General features: G+C 50.0%; 7 protein-coding genes across 7 annotated transcripts; 3 read left to right on the forward strand and 4 right to left on the reverse strand.

The window, feature by feature from the left end:
• Nucleotides 1-755: 755 nt before the first annotated feature.
• On the reverse strand, nucleotides 756-1,610 carry N7471_000475 (uncharacterized protein; the record flags this gene model as incomplete). The annotated part of the gene is made up of 1 exon (XM_057273196.1): nucleotides 756-1,610. One exon carries the CDS (start codon nucleotides 1,608-1,610, stop codon nucleotides 756-758), a length of 855 nt encoding a protein of 284 aa, XP_057141375.1.
• A 691-nt stretch (nucleotides 1,611-2,301) lies between these two features.
• ctpA (Cu(2+)-transporting P-type ATPase CCC2) lies at nucleotides 2,302-5,881 on the reverse strand (the record flags this gene model as incomplete). The annotated part of the gene is made up of 2 exons (XM_057273197.1): nucleotides 2,302-3,017; nucleotides 3,061-5,881. 2 exons carry the CDS (start codon nucleotides 5,879-5,881, stop codon nucleotides 2,302-2,304), a joined length of 3,537 nt encoding a protein of 1,178 aa, XP_057141376.1.
• Nucleotides 5,882-6,810: 929 nt separating this feature from the next.
• Nucleotides 6,811-7,839, forward strand: N7471_000477 (uncharacterized protein; the record flags this gene model as incomplete). The annotated part of the gene is made up of 1 exon (XM_057273198.1): nucleotides 6,811-7,839. One exon carries the CDS (start codon nucleotides 6,811-6,813, stop codon nucleotides 7,837-7,839), a length of 1,029 nt encoding a protein of 342 aa, XP_057141377.1.
• A 621-nt stretch (nucleotides 7,840-8,460) lies between these two features.
• rgsB (uncharacterized protein) lies at nucleotides 8,461-9,697 on the reverse strand (the record flags this gene model as incomplete). Its single annotated transcript, XM_057273199.1, has 3 exons — nucleotides 8,461-8,697; nucleotides 8,754-9,489; nucleotides 9,543-9,697. 3 exons carry the CDS (start codon nucleotides 9,695-9,697, stop codon nucleotides 8,461-8,463), a joined length of 1,128 nt encoding a protein of 375 aa, XP_057141378.1.
• Nucleotides 9,698-10,568: 871 nt separating this feature from the next.
• On the reverse strand, nucleotides 10,569-12,159 carry gcnE (histone acetyltransferase GCN5; the record flags this gene model as incomplete). The annotated part of the gene is made up of 7 exons (XM_057273200.1): nucleotides 10,569-10,589; nucleotides 10,647-11,354; nucleotides 11,415-11,529; nucleotides 11,591-11,799; nucleotides 11,865-11,918; nucleotides 11,977-12,068; nucleotides 12,138-12,159. 7 exons carry the CDS (start codon nucleotides 12,157-12,159, stop codon nucleotides 10,569-10,571), a joined length of 1,221 nt encoding a protein of 406 aa, XP_057141379.1.
• Nucleotides 12,160-12,332: 173 nt separating this feature from the next.
• Nucleotides 12,333-12,743, forward strand: N7471_000480 (OST5 family protein; the record flags this gene model as incomplete). The annotated part of the gene is made up of 4 exons (XM_057273201.1): nucleotides 12,333-12,435; nucleotides 12,495-12,524; nucleotides 12,582-12,636; nucleotides 12,698-12,743. 4 exons carry the CDS (start codon nucleotides 12,333-12,335, stop codon nucleotides 12,741-12,743), a joined length of 234 nt encoding a protein of 77 aa, XP_057141380.1.
• Nucleotides 12,744-12,914: 171 nt separating this feature from the next.
• Nucleotides 12,915-14,090, forward strand: N7471_000481 (Rad1/Rec1/Rad17 family repair protein; the record flags this gene model as incomplete). The annotated part of the gene is made up of 1 exon (XM_057273202.1): nucleotides 12,915-14,090. The coding sequence occupies one exon, from the start codon at nucleotides 12,915-12,917 to the stop codon at nucleotides 14,088-14,090; it is 1,176 nt and encodes a 391-aa protein (XP_057141381.1).
• Nucleotides 14,091-14,098: the final 8 nt, after the last annotated feature.

The raw sequence follows: 14,098 nt of genomic DNA on the forward strand, positions 1-14,098 counted from the left end.
ATTTTGGATGAAAGAGAGATTGGTACAATGGAAGCGGGAAAGTTGAAGAGTGTAATGAATGGAAGTAATGTTGGGAGCTTCTTATTTTATTTTTACATTGTCGCGATCGATGTGACCTAATATATATACTTTTGCCTGACGTAGTCCAAATTGGCCTCCGACAGAGGCCGTGAAACCTCGAGATTTTCGGAGGGGCAATTTTGGTTGTCATTGTCATCATGATCGGCTTTAAGATATATGACCGGTATTTAGTTGTGATTTTGAATGCTGACAGATGTCAGCTTCCTGTGTTGTACTATCCTGTGTGAACTCCGGTAACTCCGGTAAAGCAATTTCATACCAGTCTCCAGTCGCTGAAAGTTTCGATATTTTTTAAACATAGTTACAGTAATGTCCTGGGTCGAACGATTGTTGATGAGCCCTTTCTTGAAGACTGGTTTTATACCGGAGAACTATTCCTCGTTTACACAGATTGGCAACCAAGCCTGATGTACCTATCCTTAAAGTTTGGTCTTTGGTTCTTTTACGTGTGAGTATATCTACCAGATCACTCAAATCCTCACGCAATATGAAAGTAGGACAGGAGGGCTACCTTACCAGGCTTTAAGCGTTGTATTCCGCTCGCTTCTATCTGAGTCTGGCACATCCTTGCAGGATCCCAAGGGTTATCTTAACATACATACATGCATATAGCTTTCCAAATGATGATACATCACTACCTAGGGATGGGGATCCATCATTCAGTGCAATGATGACTATGAACGTGACCCCCTAACATAGGCATCAGCAGCAGCGGACTGCGCATTCCTAGCCATGGCAACGTAATTATCCCAGGAGGGTTTATCAAGGCGACAAGCACCATTGGCATACTCCAGACAGTTCGACTTCTGCTGTTTACAGAAATCGTCAAAAGTGCCCCCAAAAATACTTCCACCGTAGAACCCAAAGAACTCTGGCTTGCACCATTTCTGCTTCACCTTGACCGGATTTCCACGGCATTCAACAAGAGCCTCCATACATGTGTCTGAGCTTGTGTATCTACCCTCGCATTGGGGACGGACTCGATTGCACACGGAAGTATGGCAGGCTGATGCTTCCTTCTCAGTACACGGCTTGACACACCAAGTATCCTGAGTATAGCCGGATACCGCGAAATGTTCCTTTTCGTATCCATCAGAGCAGTAACCAGACGAGCTTTGGTACTGGTTCCGACATTGGCCGCTGTACGAGTCGCATTTGGCACCCCCGTCTCTCTTGGAATTGGATGGGGATGAGCGGCGGACACGGCGGACACGCGATGCTGTAGCCGTACTGTTCTTCGGGATACAGATGGAGTGTGCCCCGAGGTCATTGCAGTTGAACTCGATCGATAACGATGCCTCGTCTCCGCAAATAATGGGATTGTCAAATCGGAAAGTGGTCGAATTTTGGGCGACATGGCCAGGGTAAATGGTTGAAAACAAGAAAGCAAGACTTGCGTCGGTGTTGTTGGCACCACCGCCGCATTTGAGGATATCGCCAGCAGTGCCGCTAGATCCGTAGAATTTGACAGCAGCCTGAGTAGCTGTGGCTAAGGAAAGGGCACATAAAAGAGCATGTTTGAGGGCCATAATGATGACTATGGATAGTGGATTGTATTGCAACTGGCAATGGAGTGAGGGCTGTAGAAGGCTCTATATATGCACAAAAGGATGACATCTAAGGGTTAACTAGGTGCCTACATATGTAGGTAGTACAACATACGGAGTAGTGAACCTTAAAATCGAGAACAGATATTCACTACTGCTGCTAATCTAAGACAAAGTATAGGTAAAGTAGCTTTTTATTGGAATTCTTCAGGTCGATCTACATACTAGGTCTTGGTGCGGCTGAGCAGCTACCGTGTAGGTACCATGTTCGGCAAGAATGGAGCCATCGGGCCATGGTGGAGCTGAAAATCGGGGATGCCAATGGTACCTTATACCTATGTAGTTAGGCTAGCCAACTCCGATGAAGACCGAGATCAGACTGGGTTAGGAATTTGTTAGGAATTTGAAAGGGGGCTCGTGTCGGCAGTACTCGGGGTGGACCTATCCCTTACTTTTTGGTCTTTGCTTCTTTTACGTGTGACGATCTTCTTGTGGGAAATGTAGAAATGACCTTAATGGAGGAGGTATCAAATAACTTAAAAAAGAAACCGAAAAGAAACGCCAAAACCAGGCCCGAGATATGCCGATCCAACAACATTGAACATGAGGCATCAAAACAAAGGAAGCCCTTATACAGGACAAGTTTCTATACGGCGAATTAGACAAGACGAAATCAAACAGGCGGCTCAACTGTCTGCAACGGAACATAACCGTCATCACCCCGACCAGCCGGCATGGGTCCTTTGCCAGTGACCAGAGACCAAAGCGAAGAGAAAACATTCCCAACACGACGACGCAGAGAACGCGGGCTATCCGACAAAATAGTAGTGGAAGCCCACCAGCTGACCTTACGAGCATGACCACGACGTGCCAGACCAGCCGGAGAGATCGCACCCGAGCGAAGCTCCTTCTCAAGACTCTCAACCTCCATCCAAGACGGGCGACGCCAGAACTTCAACAGCAGACTGCTAACAACGACGGAGACACTGGAAAGAGCCATGGCAGCACCGGCGGCCATGGGGGGTAGCATGAAGCCCGTGAAGGGGAGGAAAAGGCCCATGGCGAATGGAAGGCCGATAACATTGTACATGCAAGCCCAAATTAAGTTCAACTTGATGCGTTTGAAGACCGAGCGCGAGAGGGAGAGACTTGCTGGTACAGACAGTAAATCGTCCGGACGCATCAGGACGATATCGGCAGCCTCGACGGCTACGTCTGTGCCGGATGCTAGGGCGATTCCGACGGATGCCGTGGCCAGTGCGGGAGAGTCGTTGATGCCGTCGCCGACCATGGCGACGCGCTCGCCTTCTGCTTGGAGGGCGGAGATGATTGAGCGTTTCTCGGATGGGGAGACGGAGGCGTGGATTGTATCAGTTGGGATGCCGACTGCTGTGGCGATTGATATCGCTGTTGAGAGCGTGTCGCCTGTTACCATGGAGGTTGAGATGCCCATGCGATGCAGGGGCCGCTACAGCCGCCACGGCGGTTTCTTTTACTGTGTCTCGGAGGGAGATGGTTCCGGCATAGCGGTTGTCGATTGCAACGTGGATGCGTGTAATGCCGGCAGCGGTGGCACCAGGATTGGGGATGTCAGCTTCCGAGTCTTCGACAGGTTCCGCGGAGTCGGGATCTGCGTCAGCGGGTACAGGGACGTCTTTGGACCGGAGGAAGTTGGCGTTGCCAAGGAGGACATGATGCCGGATACGTTGGCCGCTAGATGTAGGTTCGACGACGGCAGAAACACCCTTGCCAACATAGTTGTCAACGTCACCCGTGCTCCCTGGTAACCCATCTTCTCCGGGATGACCTGATTCGGTTATGGCCGCAGAGAAGATCGCTCGTCCGATTGGGTGTTCACTGCCTGCCTCTGCGAGACCGACAATAAGCCACCAGAGCTGACGGCGCCAGTCGTTCATTGTCCATTGAGGTTCAATTCGGGTGTGAGCTACGCTCATCCGACCTGTAGTCAGGGTGCCCGTCTTATCGAAGACAACATGAGTAACCTTCGTGGCAGCTTCTAGCACGGCACCTCCCTTAACGAGGATGCCATGCTCAGCGCCGACGCCGGTACCAACCATGACCGCGGTTGGGGTGCTCAGACCTAAAGCACAGGGACACGCAAAGACAATGACCGAGATGCACAGCTTCAAGCAAACCATGACTCGGCCACCGCTGCCTGCCATTTCAAAGATCGTGGGCGGATGAGGCAGGACATGGCTGAGGAACATCCAACCAAAGAATGTGATCAAACCAAGACCGATGATGGTGGGGACAAAGTAACCAGCAACGATATCAGCCATGCGCTGAATCGGAGCACGGCTCGTCTGCGCGTCCTGTACCAACTTTACAATCTGGCTCAATTGGGTATCCTTGCCGGCTCGAATGACTTTGAAATCAATAGAGTTTGTGCCGTTCACAGTCCCAGCAATGATTTGACTGCCTTTCTTTTTGTGAATAGGCAGTGCTTCTCCACTGATCATGCTCTCATCAACATAGCTTTCGCCCCGGATGACCACACCGTCCGCAGGCACCTTATCTCCGGGGTGGAGGATGACGACATCACCGACTTGAATTAGTTCGGTGGGGATGCACTTTTGATTTACCGTTATGTCGTCGGCCAACGTGGGTTGCTCAGGTGCGCCAGGTGTAGGTTTGGAGGTCCAGCGCTCAGCCAGTTTCTCTGCCGCAATGGGATCTTCGTAGATAGTCGTCATAGATGGAGTCAGACACATGAGCCTAGAAAGAGCAGCGGAAGTTTGGCCTTTGGCTCGGTTCTCTAGCCATCGTCCCAAAGTGATAAAGGTGATAAGCATCGTACTGGTGTCAAACACGGTGCTAGGACGCCGTTGGTCCTTGCTGCAAAGAGCCATGATCATGGTGAAACAGCTGTAAAAGAAGGCAGCGGACGTGCCCAGCATTACGAGAACGTCCATGGTTGGGGATCGATGCTTGAGAGACTTGAAGCTCGTGATATAAAATCGTCTGCCAATGCCGAACTGCACCGGAATGGTAAGAGCGAGACAGATCAGATCTCCAAGATATAGGCCCGGGATCAGTGCAACACTGCCAAAGTCAATTCCGGGGAAATACATCGGAAGAATCATGCTGATGAGGAAGACAGGGACCGCAAAAGAGGCGGCGATGATGAAAGATCTTCTCCATTCTTGGATTTCCTTCGTTTTGGACAATGACTGTAGCTGTGCATTGGTATCATCTGAGTCGACAATCAAGGCGTTGTAACCAGCAGCCTCGATCACGTCCACAACAGACCGGATTCCGATTGTAGATGGGTCGATAGCAATGACTATACGGGAGGTAGCCATTTTTATTGATGCCGAAAGAACACCCGGTTGCTGTAATAGACTATCTTCCAATGCTGTGGCAGAAACGCCGTCTCGCAGCCCATGCAAGCTCAAATTGATCTGCTGTGTCTTTTTGGAAATTGACGCCTGCGCCTCTGACGACACGATGGACGCATCAAATCCGGCATCTTCAATAAGATCTGGAATTTTGCTGGCAGGGAGTATGGTTGGGTCGTGTACAACCACTGCTCGCTCAGCCAGAAGACTGATGTTGAACTGGATTACTCCATCCACATTGCTCAAGGCACCCTGGACGCTAGATGTGCAAGCGCCGCATGTCATTCCTCCAATTGCGACCGTGGTGACCAGAAGCCCCGATTTATCTTCCGAGTCAGCCGATGCAGATGGTCCCTTGGAGCCCACTAGGGAAGTGTCCAGCACTCGCGCTCCAAAGCCTCGATCTTCAATGAGCTCTGCGATCTGCTCTGGTGTGATGATGCCTGCATCATGTTCCACAACTGCGCGCTCAGAAAGTAGTGATACGTCTACGGAGTTCACACCGCTGACATTGTTCAACCCGCTTTCCACTGCAGACGTACATGCCCCGCATGTCATACCCTCAACCGCCAGGTTGGTTATGGAGAGTCGCGTAGCCGGAAAAGAAGCAGAGTCGGGATTCCTTTGTTCCTCGGTCGAAAGTACTGCCGCATCGAACCCGCAGTCCTCAATCATCTCTGCGATTTTCGTAGGCGGTAACACTGACGGATCATGTTGTACAGCGGCCCTACCCATGATGAGACTGACAGAAACATCGTGCGCACCGTCTATCCCTTGAAATGCGCCCTCTACTGCTGATGTGCAAGCTCCGCAAGTCATTCCGTCGATTTTGATAGTTGTGGTGGCCATTACGGGTCGATTAGCCCCGCGGGCGTGCGGATTCATGGGTAACATCTCGACAGTGAAGCGCGAGGCGAACACGGCGAGGAACGACGGGATTATAGCATATGGAGGATGTGTGACAAATTGCCTCCGACGCGATGGCGGAGGGTGATAGCGTGCTGAGAGGGACGGATGGTCTCGGATGGCGCAAGATTAACAGATCATTCCCGTGTTGAGCAGACAAAGGGAGCTGCAGAAGTTAAAAAGAAATAGTTTGCCCAGAAAGCCACGTCGATCGGATTTTATCAAAAATAAGGCCAAAGGCGCAAGGGGAAAAGAAAAAAGAAAGTGGATTTGTTCGGGGATACGTAGGACTCGATGATGTGGACCACTCGGCGATGTGGACCGCATCCACGCTGTGGAATGTATAAGCCCATTCAATATAAGCGTGCGCAGCTGATTAGATGGTCGGATTTTTAATTACAAGATAGATTAATATTCATCGAGGGACTTTAGTAAACACAAATTAATCATCGGTCCTGGAAGGCCTGAAACAGACTAAGCAATACGAAAACATGTGGTCGTTTCAAAATGTCTACAAAGATGAACCTGCCTAGTACTGTTACATTGCATCGGCTTATTGTCGCTTTTTCTATACTTGCAGAATGGGGGGCCCTGCACTGTAATCACCACTTGATTTAATTATATAATAGATACAATAAGCAATAGGATAAATAACTAAAACACAGTCAATAAATAATAAAATATAAAAATAAATGAATAGCATCCCTCCAAGCCTGCCCAGGTGGAATTAAATGGAGTACTTGAATCAGATAAGGTGTGTTTGCATTTCATGCAAACAAGCATCTCCACCTTGACTACATTTGATGCTTCCCATCTATCTTGAACTCGGCTACTCCGTACCTCTCATATTGCAGCTCTCTCCCTTGTTTACCCTCCAATATCCTCATTGAACCTACACTTCTATCAACCACATCCCAATGGATCAGACCCACACACGAGCCCTAGAGGCTCTCCAACCATTCATCCACCTAGCCCGCTCCAACAGCGCAGGTTCACCTCGCTTTATCGCCAATCTCATCACAAATGCCACCTCAAGCACGCAAACCTACGTCTTCGCAGAGCTGCTCGAGCTGCCAACGATCCAAGCATTACGGTCACCAGACACTCCAGCCGAGTTTAAGGGCTATCTAAAGCTACTAGAGATCTTCGCATGGGGGACATGGCAAGAATATCAAAGTAAGATTACATGTATCCAAAGCCCAGAAACCGAAGCAAGCACAAAACCATCCAAACGAAACTTTCTCAGAAAGCAAACCCCCCAAGCCACCAGAATCAAAGCTAACCACCAACACCCCGCACCAGCAACCCCAAACCTCCCCGAGCTGAATACCGAACAAACCCTCAAACTCCGCCTCCTCTCACTCCTAACCCTCTCAACGACAATCAAACCCCTCACCTACAGCGCCCTGATGACTGCCCTCAGCACCCCCACAAAATCCGAGCTCGAATCCCTCGTAACAACAGCCATCTACGCCTCCTTGATAACAGCCCGCCTCTCACCAGCCTCCAACCCACCATCCGTGAACGTGACAGCCGTCGCCCCACTCCGCGACGTCCAACCTCAGTCCCTCCCTAAGATGATTGCCAACTTGAGCGAGTGGGAATCTCGCTGCGGCGAGGTCGTCTCCGATCTGGAGGCGGAGATTGCGCGCGTCAAGAGCGACGCTGCGAAGCGTGCTGCACGTGCCCAGGCGCACAGTGAGAAGCTTGAGAAGGCTGTTAAGAGGAACCAAATTGCGGGGAAGAAGGGTGGTCGGCGGGGTGGTCGCCTGGGCGCTGGCCTCGGGGGAAGTAAGAGGGATGCCGACGATATTGATGAGGATGATGGGTTCTTTGAGACTTACGATGGTGGTGAGCATGGCTCACGCATGGATATCGATGAGGCGCCTGGTGCTCGTGCGGGAAATAGCCGGCAGCCGAAGAGGGTGTTGGGGCGAAAGTCTTGAAGTGTGGATGTTGAGGATGCATTCACATGACACTATACTCCCCATTTGCTCATGGTTATGTGGCACAGAAGATCATAGCGGCTCCAACGGGATTTATGATACGAAATGACTTGATTATGGTTTAGTTTCATCTTTTACGGACGATATCTCGTGGAATATGGAACCCGTGGACAGGAGCAAATTGCATTCGTAAGGCCCTAATGGCGACGCTCATTAATGAGAAAATAGATACAATACAAAGTTTTCAAAGTCAAGAGGGGTATTGGTAGAATAGAAGAAAAAATCACAGCAAAACAACAGGCGCAATAAATATGGACATGACAAATAGGAAGGAGATGTGACCGCTAATAAGCGGATGGATAGGGCGGATGGGGAATACCAAAATCCCTTCTGTATAGCTCCGAGGATGAAAATGGGCTGCAGATCTGAGACAGTCTTTTTCAAGAATATGCATCATGGAAGCAAAATCTCAGTATTTGGACCTGGTGGGAACGCCTTGAACAGGTCAAGTCAAGTCAATTGTAGACAGGGTAGGAATGATCAGATGATCAGACAACGAAGTTCACGGGGCGATTGTTTTTGGAAGTTTGGATTAGATGGAAACCGGACTCGGCGAAAAGCTCACAACATGGTACCGGGAACGAAAATGAACAAGATACTTAAAGCTGCCGCTGTGATGAAGGCGATCAATGTAGTGACGACAGCGCGCTTGTTCAGCAGCTTTCGAACATAGGGCTCGCGAATCGGGGCCCAGTTCATGAAAGTATATTCACTGTAGCCCAGGAACGCCATGATGGGGTCGATCTTGTACTGGTAGGAGATGATGAAGTATGCAGCGACAGCAAATGGAAGAATGATCTGGATTAAAGTTAGCGGGCTGGTTCATCAGTGCTTAGAGAGAACAATCAACATACCCAGCAACGAATGCTCCGGGGCTTATTCCGCAGAACAACGTAGAAGGCACCCCAGAATCCTCCACCGAAGCTAATCAGAGCAAAGGCGAGGCGCAGGATGATACTCAGGGGAACCATATTTCCAAGGGCCTTTGCTTGCAAGAATCCTGGGAATGCATCACGCTCCATAGCCTGGAACACATAATCCTTGGCGGGGTCGAACACTTCGGGGTCGTCTCGGCCGTCATCTTCGACCAGGTTGATAATCGTAGAAACCATCGATTCTGGTAGCATAATCTCTCGCTCGGAGCCGGGAATTAGATATGTGTACAATATCTTCTCCGCGCTAGCGCGGATGTCATTGCGGGCCACAGTGTGCCCAGGGGAGGTTGAGTCGTTAAGCCGGGAATCCGGGGTGTCGCGGCCATCCTCATACGAAGAGATTTGGTGTGCTGATTCGCCGGAAGATCCCAGGCTGTTTTGCCGGGAAGGTGATGTGGTGTGGCCTTCAGAGCGAAGGAATGCAGACAGGCGTTGGTCGGCATCTCTGTCCTTCTCGTTTTCTTGGAATTCGTGTCGTAGGCGAGAAGGCCCGGCCTCTGTCAGCGGGATGTCACCTAGATTCTCCAGATTGTCCAGCATGGCAGAGGATCGTTTGCTATCGGCTCTTTCCATATCGGGGGTTGCGACGAGGACGGAACGGCGGAGTTCACGGACATAGTGTCGGCACAGTAGCATGTGCTGTGATACATCCAGCCTAGAGGACCCGTTAACTTTATATACGGGTATCGAATGTGAGCTTACACATACCAGAAGTCTAGATAGTCTACAGAACGCTGCTGGTCGCGCATGTAAATGTAGAATGAAAAGAGGTCGACCGGGGCGAGAGTTCGGCGGCTGAGCACTTCAAAGAGGGTCGGTAGGCGATTACGCGACTCCGCGTCGACAAAGTCATGATGAGACATATCGGTGAATGACCAGCAATGAAATTTCAGAGCGAAGGCGGGGGAGCAAAAGGGGGAGAGATTAAGGTCGCGTCGGCGAGCGTGCAAACGAACTTAACACACCCCGAAAGATGCGAGGAGGTAAGATGTAGGCGATTAGAAGCGAATGATAGAATATCGAGAGCGAAATGAGAGGGGTTGAAACGAATTGAGCTCCACGTTGTGAGGTACACAATGAATGGTGTGTGGATAGCGGGAGAGGCCCTGAGGTCACAACACAATCAGGTCGGCTCAGCAACAGCAACGGCGAAAAATAGAAAACAAGAAAACCTGAAAAAGACAAATCCTACGAAACGAAAGACGTAAGGGTGAAGTTGAGGCTATTCCAGCCATCAGCATTCTTCTCGAAACACCGCAACAACGATAATCCGAGATTAAGATCAGTCAGGGGGAAATTAACGTTAAGAGGTTTTAGGTTATTGCATCACATATCATCATGCATATAAACATTTTTATATGTTTACTCAATTCAATTCATCTATAATAATCTTCTGCTATGACCTTGCTCTATGCTCTACCTAAGTATGCTATGGGCATCGACATCGACTTGAGCCTGAAACAGATGCCGGCCCCACAATACCAAGCATAGCATCTATAGATGTGATTGGTGTGAAGATCGATCAGCATGTCTATCCATGATCCATGGATTGAGCTAGACGTAAAATTATACCTCGGTTTTTTGGAAAGAAAATCATAAACTGGCATTAATTCATCAGCCAGTGAAAATTGCATGTTGTGGTAATCTATCAACAGGGTATTGCCTATCAAATCTCAATGCCCCTAACGCCATTCCGTAAAAACACACTCGCTGCAATAAATGTATGTCCCGAAATCAATGATTATCGGCAAGGTGCTAGATGTCAGAGTTAGCATTTGTCTTGTGAGAAATACCTTCATCGTAAATACATACCGACCACTCCGGAATATTCCGAATCTGCTGCCACATGAACTTCTCAAGCTTATTTGCGCTCTTGGCATAGGGTGTGGTCTCATTATTGTAGCGTCGGCAATTGTCGAAGATCAACATGGCGTCCTTGATGAAGTCCTGTGGGGTCGGGTACAAGTCCTTCTCGTGCTTCTCTTCCATGCTCGACAGATCCATGGGCTCCATGATAACCTCGTAGTAGTCTGGGACCTCATCGCGGTTCACGGGTTGAGTAAATGGCCAGGCCGCACTGTGGTTCTGCATATCGTTCAACAAGTGCAGCAATTGGTTATAGTTGGGCCCATGGCGTGGTTGGCGAGCCATTTCATCCATATCTGGAGACCATCCAGACTCTTTGATTGCGGGAATGCTGAGAGGATCGATCGGGTACACTCCGTTCTTCCATTCCTTCGGAGGGGGATGAATGATATGCGAGCGACTGAAGGCACGGATCTTGGCTTGCACAGACTCCTTCTGCTTGGTGAGCATGCGGCCCATCTCCAGATAACGAATCTTAGGGAGCATGGTACACTGCATGAGCGTGCCACCCTCGTAATCCTTAATGTAGCCCATCCAGATTGATTTATCGAGTGTGATCTCCTTGGTGAAGCCCTGTTTCTTGAAGTATCCAATGGCATAGTTATCGGCGTAGGTGAGGAAGTGCATAATAGGAGAGGTGGCTTTCACGTAGTCCTATATGGCAAATATAGTCAGATATATGCATAGTAATCGCAGACCTGTAGGCATGCGTACCTTGAGATGAGACATCAAGTGTGCGCCGTATCCCTTCACTTGTTGATCCGAGGATATAGCGCAGAAGACAATCTCAGCAAACTTTCGAGCATTGAACGGACGATACGTGATTCCTCTGTAGTTGGTCAGTATTCTAATCCCACAAATCTGGGGAAGACTCGGCACTTATGACATACCCAACAACCTCCAGTGGGTGTTTGACGATAGCCATAGACAGATGGGATCGATCGTAGACAAGGCGTGCGATGTAGTCTTTGGGCATCTTCGGAAGTTGCTTCTGGAAAATACACTTCAAGCCCGTAAGGACGATAAAGCTATCGTGGGAACCATCATTGTTGACGACACGAAACTCGATGTCGCCTCTGCGTTCCTCGAGAACAGCGGCCTGGGTATCATCAGCCATTGCTCACGAAGAGACATGAGAGTCGGTGGCGTAGGATGGGAGGGTACCTTCTCTGGGAATGGAACAATGCGGAGCGGAGGCTTTTTGAGGAGGCCATATTCCTGTGCGAGGTACGCGTCAGAACAACGCGAAGCAATTTACCATAGTAGAACCTCTTACCTCTTTCACGGGCGAATCTGTGCGCGCCTTCTTGATAATCTGCTGCCCAGACTCCGGGGAAGCTGCCTCCTCAGAGGCTTTGCGCTTGAAACCTGATACCATAGTGACATGTCAGAAATTGTTTCACAAAATACAATATGAAATTATAAGAGTTCACTTACTCTTTGGCGAATCAACGGCCATGATGTCCTTGATCTTCAAACTTGACCCTGCGCCGACGATGACATGGGGTATCGGTCGGAACAACTAATCACCGGTCGGGCCAGATCAACACAGTCGATCTATATCACTTTCGCATTACCTTTGACCTGCATCAATTCGTCTCTCAGTTACATTTATCAAATTCTATTGTCCTAATGTCTCTGAACGAAGTCTGGGAGGCAGCCTCTGCAACTCCATACATCCCTCTCATTGCCAAGGACAGCCAGTTCTCCGTCGGCTTCAACTTGCTCCTCCTTGGTAAGCTTCTTGGTCTACCACAGCTTTGAAAATAACCAACCTCTGACTGATATTGATAGCATTGGTTACGGCCACTCTATTTGGCTTGAGTAAGTTACATACTCTTCACATTTCATCGAATTGGACTCTGACATTTCACCAAACAGATCGGTCTTTCCTCGGCATCGTATCCTTGGGCGTGCCGGCCGCACTGGCATCTGGGTTAGTAATGCGCCGCATCTCATTTTCGACGTACAATATACTGATTGCATATTCTGGATAGCTTTGGAGCTGTGTTTATGATCTGCGCCGCTGGAGTCTACGTCTAACCGGCCACATTTCCTATTGCGCGTCCCCTCAAATGTACCATAAGCGTTGGGTTCAAAGGGGCCTGTACTGCTAGAACATCCAAAGCCATCACGCATCTTCGGACTCATTATCTTTGCTCTGTGCCAGTATCGCGCCTAAAAAGTGTTCGAGCTAGCAGCCTACGCCACAAAATGGAGCCCCTTTTCTCTGGCGTCTCCAACAACGCCCACCATCTCTACACACTGCTCTCCTGCATTGGTTTCGCACATAAGGCCACCGTCCAAATCACCCCAGATGGCCTCCGATTCTCAGTGGAGGAAGGCCGCGTCATCCAAGGACTAGCCTTTCTCGACAAGTCGCTCTTCACCAGCTACACATTCAATCCATCGACCGACACCCAACATAACAGTCAGAACGGAACACCCCAAGACGACAATGAATCCTCACAAAATGGGGCCTACCCTCACTTTGTCGTTTCCCTCTCCGCCATCCTCGAAACCCTAAAGATCTTCGGCATCAACGAGCTCTCCGAATCCAATCGACCCCGCGACTCTAGCATCACGCAAACCGGCATCGCCTCGTCAAGCGCATTTAACGCCCCAGCCCTGCTAATGGACCGCTCCTGCACCCTACAATACGCCCAACACGGCGCCCCGCTTAGCATCACCATCACCGAAGCTGGCGTAAAAACAACCTGCGAGCTAGTAACCTATGAGCCCGACGAAGACGAAGCAGACATTCCTCTCCAGCGAGACGCCATCATCATGAAAATCATCATGCGGTCCGCCTGGCTACACAATGCCATCGCCGAACTCGACTCCTCCACCCCCACAATCCTGAAACTGTCCGCCTGCGCCAAGCGAGAACCGTACTTTGCTCTTTCCGGCGCGGGCGGCCCGTTCAGTGAATCCACTGTGGAGTTCTCGGTTGACCAGCACAACGAGATCGCCGGTGGTGCTGGTCAGGGCTCCACACAATCTCAGATGCACAAGGTGTTGTTCGATGATGGCTCTTCCCGGGCTCGCGCAACTAGAGCTAAGCTTGCGCCTACGGTCACGGAAACTTTCCTTGTTTCTCCTCCTTCTTCCATGGGCGAGCGCATTCAACAGAGCTATCGCTTTGCGTTGATTCGCAAGGCTGCGAGGGCTATGTCTGTCGCTAATAAGGTTAGTATCCGTGGGGATCGGCAGGGGGTGTTGAGCTTACAGTTCATGGTTGAGCTTGATGATCATAATGTGCCAGTGGGCAGACCGGTTGGTGCTGGCGTAAAGGGTCCCAATGGACCTGTCTGCTTTGTAGATTTCCGGTTTGTGCCATTGCTAGACGAAGAGGAGGCTGAGATGGAGATGGGCCCAGAAGGCGAATAGCTGGGTTA

Source organism: Penicillium samsonianum (genome assembly GCF_028829775.1).
Source record: "Penicillium samsonianum strain IBT 33392 chromosome Unknown utg000001l_segment0_segment0, whole genome shotgun sequence".
Lineage (NCBI taxonomy): Eukaryota > Fungi > Ascomycota > Eurotiomycetes > Eurotiales > Aspergillaceae > Penicillium > Penicillium samsonianum.